Consider the following 6,592-nt stretch of genomic DNA (forward strand, 5'->3'; position numbering starts at 1 on the left):
CTCCTTTGACGTTTGGTAAGATCATTTATTAAATAAGTTTAAGGGCACAGTTAACAAAACGGGTGGTTTAAACTCTTGTATTGCTGAATTATGATATATCACAATGTTTTCTGCAATATGGTAGTTTAGAAATCACAAATTACTATTGTGGGGATTCTGATGGTTGCATAGCTATGCAAATGGTCCTAATTATCAATCTTTTAACTAATCTTATTTTGCCCATGTCATGCCTTTTCATTGTTCATAGTACCCTGTGCTCTGTCTTCGAGACTTATCTGTCATGCGGGCTTCAGTAAAATCAATAGGCATCAAATATCTCTGCCTATGACTGAGATTCCAGAACACCGTAATATAAACATTAAAAAATAAAAATCGCAGTAATTGTGTCTTTACTAATTGAAAAAAAAAAGTGCTTGTTTGCCAATCCCTTATTAAAACAAGTGTTTGCAAAGCCAAAAGGATCTCACTCGTGACCCCCAGGGCCATAGCCGGTTGGCTTGGTCAATGATTTGCAAATGTGTTCTTTTTTTAGCACATATACAAAATTTCGTCCCCATACGTTCTGCTTAATCCCTTTTTAGCCATCCTTCTATCTTTGCAGGTATTACTAGCAGTGGCGGCCGGCACACATCTAGAGTGGCGGGATGGGAGAGTAAGGGGGTCATAAAAAAACAAAATACACTTACCTCCTGCTGCATCTCGCCCACGTCGTCTCTCAGTTGGGCTTAAGTCAACAAACAGGAAGCAAATCCAGGCTCCCCTGAGCCAATCACAATGCTGCAATGCAGCGGTGTGATTGGTCTGAGCGCCGGGGTTTGGTGCTCAGACTGGGACTTGGGGCCTGGGAATGTTCTCCACCCAGGCTGTAATGCAGCCCTGGTGGTGACCATGCTAAGTGTGCATGACTGATTGACCGGCCCGAGAGGGCCTGTCAAAGCTTCATGCGCACTTCAGTGTGCCCACTACTCATCCCCTGCTCTGCCAGCAGAGCAGTCCCACCCCGCCTTTGAACCAGGACAAAATAAAATAACAGCAAGTTATTATCATTTTATTTTTCCTTTCTTTCACTGCTTCAAAGCAGTGGAGTAACACTCCTCCACCTTAGCGGGGGAGCCGCCACTGATTTACTAGCGTTTCTCTATGCGTTCCTAGAGCAATTTCTGGCAAAGATATCAATTCTTCTGCTCTAGATGCATTTTACCACAAATTTCTCACTTTGTTTATACTCCTTTCAAGCTTCAGATTGATCTGGGTTACTTCTACCTAGCAATGTCTCTGCAGTGCTGCCATGTGGTGTCACATAGCTCCAGACATGTCACCAAAGTATATTATGTTCCAACCTGCGCGTTGAAATTGGTTGCCTTTTTAATGTTCCTCATCAAGGCGGGCTGAAGCTTGTTTTCTCGCTCAAGGTCTTACCTAAAAATTCCTCAACTCAGAGTAGGTGAAATTTCTCCACAAAGGGCCTCAGGATGTAAGCCTTGCAGGCAGTGCCTCAAGATGATTTCCCTTTCAGACACCCTCCATGACTACGTGTTGTCTGGGGTCAGGACAAGACGCTGCAGCCTTCAACTCTTGCTCATCCATTTCCCAAACGCCTTTACAAAGCAGGAGGCTACGATATTAGCTCTTCGGCATGACGTCCGAGCTGGCTCACTCTCCCAAAGAAGTTATTTTCCATGGAACTTTCTCCTAAAGGGACTTCCAACAACAACAAAATGCCATTGGAAGGTGTAGTAGTCTACCTCAAGGAAGCTGTCCCAAGTCTCAAAGTTGCATTCTTCCTTGATGACTAGAGACCCCTCACTTCAGTCCCTAAGAAGACGAGAAAAGAGTTTGCCGGTCCTTCAGCAGACCACACAGAAATTGAGGCGGTTTATGATTGCTCCACAACCTCTTGGCTACTTCCCACGGTGGCGTCGTTCTTGTGGGCTTGGTGAGTTGGCCAGTTGGCCAGATGTGACTCAGATGCCTCCTGAAGTCATGCTGCCAGCTTTGGCCCCGGTGCCTATGGCAAAGGCGAAAAAATTTCCAGGCACCAAACCCATTTTCTCTCTGACCTTTCTTCAGTGCTGATTTCAAATCCTACTAAGATGCTGGCCAAGGGGTAGATATGGGAAGTAACACCTATCTGGCAAAGGAGCAAGTCAAAGCTAGTTTCAATGATGAACCCTTTTGTGAACACCTGCTCAAGGCACAAATGTTTACTCTTTTGGAGGAAATGTTCGATTCAGATGCCTTTGCTTTGGAAGATCAGGACTATGGCCAGAGAAAGGATTACGGTTTCCGTTTTTTAAATAAAGAGATAACCAGTAAAACACCACAAAAAGTCATATTTGCTTTTCAATATGAACCAAAAAACACAGGATTTGGCTGCCCTTTTACTGGCTTGGTGCAATCTGGTTTCAAACTCTTTAAGTGTGTCCCCTAACTCTAAGCTGTTGTCTGTGATCGATGTTCCCACTCAGGCCATATGACCTTGTGACTATCTTCAAGGTCCTTGGAGCCCTGCCCCGCTTAATTCCTGTTTTGGTAGCCTGGGTCATCTCATGTGGCTAAAGCTCACTGGTCACTTCATGTTTTGTAGTGGCTAGCAGGTTCACAACTGAGCTATGAGCAAGATATGTATGACGCAAACAAGAGTAAACAACATACCACAGATTTTTACAGTTTTTGAAAGCATTGTAAAACACACAAACACTGGAATTGATAACAAATAGAAACTGAAAACAGGAGAGCCTAATAATGACTTAAAAGCGGATCACTTCCTGCCACCTTGCATTACTGCTGCTGACCTCTACTTGGATTTAAAGCCCATGTCCTAGATACTTCCCCAGATGTTGACATTTCCTACCTCCATGGCCCTGGTTCAGAAGAGATATCTTTTATAAGTCATTTGGAAAGCAACAAGCCTTCAAATTGATTTTATCCTTTGCAAGATAACTGAACCCTTGCCCCCATTTAATCAGGCTTTCCTGCACCCTATCTTGAATGCATGAAAGGAATCCTCTTTGGGCTCAGCAGTCCACAGGGAGATGGCCACATGCCATAGACCTATTCATCTTTTGTTACTCAAATAGTCATAGAGTTAGAATCCCAGTGTAATTTTTTTGGCTCCTTAAATCGAAGAAAATTAGTAACTTGTGCTTCAAATCTTTAGCCACCGGCAGTTTTGACCTAATGCATGGCTAATGCCAGATGCATTTTAACTGATACATCCATGCCTTAAGAGAACTGACTAAACTTAAACATATCAACCCACCAGACTATATGAAATAGTCTTTCGCTTACTTTGAGATTGATGGCCTGGATGCCTCTAAACCAATCGTAAAGTGTGCTCTAGATTATGCAGACACTGTTGCTCAACCTATAGATACAGCTGACGCACTGCATCAGTATGCTTGGGTGCATTCCACTGGATTTTCTAGAGCCGACCAGATTAAGTTCATGGACATGCCTTTTAATGGTGTGAGGAAGTTCTGAGAGAAGGCAGACTTCTTCCTAGAACACTTCAAGAAAAGCAGGACTACTGCTCACATACTCTGTCTGGCCTCCCCTGCAGGGCAGTTCCACCAAAAGTATTGAAAGTTCCCTTCATTATTCAAGGGCTAGCTTGGCAAAGGCAGCCATCTCAGTGTGTTCAAACTCTGCCATAACAATAGGACTGCTTTCAGTGCAGGGGTGTCTTTGGGGAATGTCACATACTGCAGCTGCTGATTTAGTCCCCATCATCCTCTTGAGACTTTCTGCTCCTAAACCCCTGTTACCCCTCTTCTTATTACCTCACCTTCCTGTGGGATGGAGTGTCTCCCATTTTGCCACTTGTTGAAATTAAACCAAAATGGATACAGCTGATCCGGCAGGGCCACTCTCTTCCTTTCCTATCCTCCCCTCCAGACCACCTCCCTTCCTTCAGAGTGTGCGCACTGCTGACTCACCTCGATTAAAGAGGCAAAAGTCCTTGCCTTCTTGAATGAAGGTACAAGGGAGCACAGGAGCCTGATAGCTAGCCTTGATTGCCTCCTTCTGAAACTCTGTGTAACAGGACTAATTCAAAATGCTTCCCCTATCCATGTCATGCTGACCTTGATATCTGGAGAATAGTTGGTGTTCATGGACTTCAAGGACGCCTACTTGCAATGCTTTATGCCCACTGGTGCTACTTTAGGTTTGTGGTCCTTATTTTCGGACTGACAACAGCGTCATGTGTCTTTACGAAGGTGGGGGTGGCAGCTTCCTGGCAGCAATCTGTAGTCCAAGTATTTCCATACTTGAGTGACTGGCTGGTGAAAGCTTATTGCCCAGCACTACTCCATTGGATGATGACACCCCCAGGACTTCTGCTTTACCATAAACTTCCAGAATGCTCACTTCAATCCTACGCAGAGGCTGACCCTATTCAAACAGTGCTTGGTACAACTCTTATGCAGACCCTTTCTTCTCTACAGAGGATCATGGCTATTCAGACGGTGATTTTGTTGTGTCTGAATCAAACTCTGATCCCAGTCCTGCTGGTCTTGCACCAGTTAGGCCTCATGACCTTGTGCATTGTGTTGGTATTTCACACCAGGTGGCAGGTGATGGCCCTTCACTTGTGTCTTGAGGAGGCAGTGGCTGTCACACCAAGTAAGTCTCTTGGATCAGGTGTGAATCTGCAGGTCACTGAATCAGGATCTGCAATGGTGTATGGACTCCTTCAACCTTCTGATGGGTCTTCCCATTCAGCTCTCTGCAAACTCAGGCTACTGGGGTCACAAATGCCTTCTCGCTGGGATGGGGTGCCAATCTGGGCGACATGACAGCACAGGGCCTCTGGTCCATTTTAGAGTAGCCCCTACGTCTAAATGTGCTTGAGCTCTGGGTATTCCATCTTTGCCTGAAGGCATTTCTCCCTTCCTTCTAGGGAAGCAATATCCAGATTATGTTGGACAACCACTACTATCTACTAGGCCAACAGAGTAGTGTCCGGTTGTGACCCCTATGTTTGAACATCAATTCACCACTGAATATGGGCATTGCAGTGAGGAGTCTGGCCAGTGGAGTGGCTATGTGCGCATGAGGCACTATTATGAAGTCCATTTGGATTTTGCTGGTTAATATCCTGTGTGCTCTCCATTATTGATCTAGCGCTGTCTATTGAGACTGTTCCCAGTTTGTTTTAAGTGGTGGCGACCCTCTCCTTCCATAAAACCCAACTAATGAGCTCTGGGCAAATTTAGATTTTGACATCTGCTTGTGTCCTCTCTTACTTGTGAAATCACACGTCATCAAAAGGAGTTCATGGTAAAGATCTAGTCTCTTATCACTCCATTTATCTGGTTCTTGCTTTTCCCAATGACATTAGACAGCAAAGTAACCTGGATTTTTGTGGTAATGCCACGGTACCGCCCTTTCCTACATGACGGTGTTAAGGAGATGTATCTTTCTGCTGCATTTTAAAATAGTGAAAATATTCTTGCCACAGAAATTGAATAATGAAGCTGTAGATTTGCGTGTGATAAAACTAGTACTCATGCTAACATCTAACCATTAAATTATGAATATTTTCTACCAGTTTGATGTCAAATGTTTAGTTTCCCTTTTATATGGTATTGTCTAGAAAAAGTCCATTCTGTAGAAAATCACTTATAACATTAGCATATGTATCTTATCTGAAACTTTTAAACGTACTTTGTTTTCTTTTAGATTTAAAAAACGAGTGCTTATAGAACAGTTGGAAGGGTTTTTGGAAGAAATCCATCGGCAGCCCAACCAGGTGAACCACATTAACAGCATCTAGAAGAGCCACTGAAAGGACCACGTTAGCCCACTACTGTAATTGTTGTGCACATTGTACAGGGACTGTTGTGCTGCTCTAAAATTAAGATCTCTACCAAGAAAGAAAAAAAATAGAAAATGTAGTATGGCAAGAGGTATAAATAATATTCTTCCTTTTTGATAATGTAAAAAGTATAACTATAAAGCTATTTAACAACTAAGTGAAAGTTTTAGAAGATGTTTCTTGTCATTGACTGAGTTTGTCAGTTTCCCTCAGGTTCTATTTTCTTAACCAGACCTTTAATGTTCACCTATATTCAGGTTGAACTTTGCCAAAAAGTGATTTACAGTAAAGCACAATGGCAATGTTTTGTATATAGTTATTTTTGAAAATGTTGTAAGTTGTACAGATGTATTTTGAAAAAAATATTTAAACAGAGGCACTTTTGTTATTCCATCAATAAAAATCTCTATTTTATATTTTCCTGCAGCAATCCATACTCATTGACCATTTTGTTTACTTTTCATATGAAATTGGCCGATCTGGCAAATGTTCATTCTGCCAACTAAATGTTTTATGGTGTATAGGACAAAACAGACGTTGCTTTTCAGGTGCCACTGAACCTCAGTCAAGGAAATCCACAAGTGTCCTGTTTCCTCTGTAGGAGTTATACCTATTCCATCGGTCAACTAAGTGATGAAATATGTGCTATGTGTAATAACAATCGGTTGATATTGGCATCTTTATTTGTTGAGGTTTCAGTCTGGCAAAAAATGAATTCATGTGAACCATTCAGCTTGCTCTGTGAAAGGCTGAAATGCAACCAAATGTAGG

The 6,592-nt window shown here is 42.8% G+C and overlaps 1 protein-coding gene across 1 annotated transcript in view; it reads left to right on the plus strand.

Moving 5' to 3' along the window:
* INTS6 (integrator complex subunit 6) overlaps nt 1–6,237 on the plus strand; it is a 487,951-nt gene extending 481,714 nt beyond the window's left edge. Inside the window, exon 18 of the mRNA XM_085621797.1 lies at nt 5,686–6,237. Within this exon, the coding sequence (XP_085477923.1) occupies nt 5,686–5,779 (94 nt within the window). The 3' untranslated portion in view covers nt 5,780–6,237. The remainder of the gene's footprint in view (nt 1–5,685) is intronic.
* The last annotated feature ends 355 nt before the right edge of the window (nt 6,238–6,592 follow it).

The sequence above is a fragment of the Triturus cristatus genome, chromosome 8, assembly GCF_964204655.1.
Source record: "Triturus cristatus chromosome 8, aTriCri1.1, whole genome shotgun sequence".
NCBI lineage: Eukaryota > Metazoa > Chordata > Amphibia > Caudata > Salamandridae > Triturus > Triturus cristatus.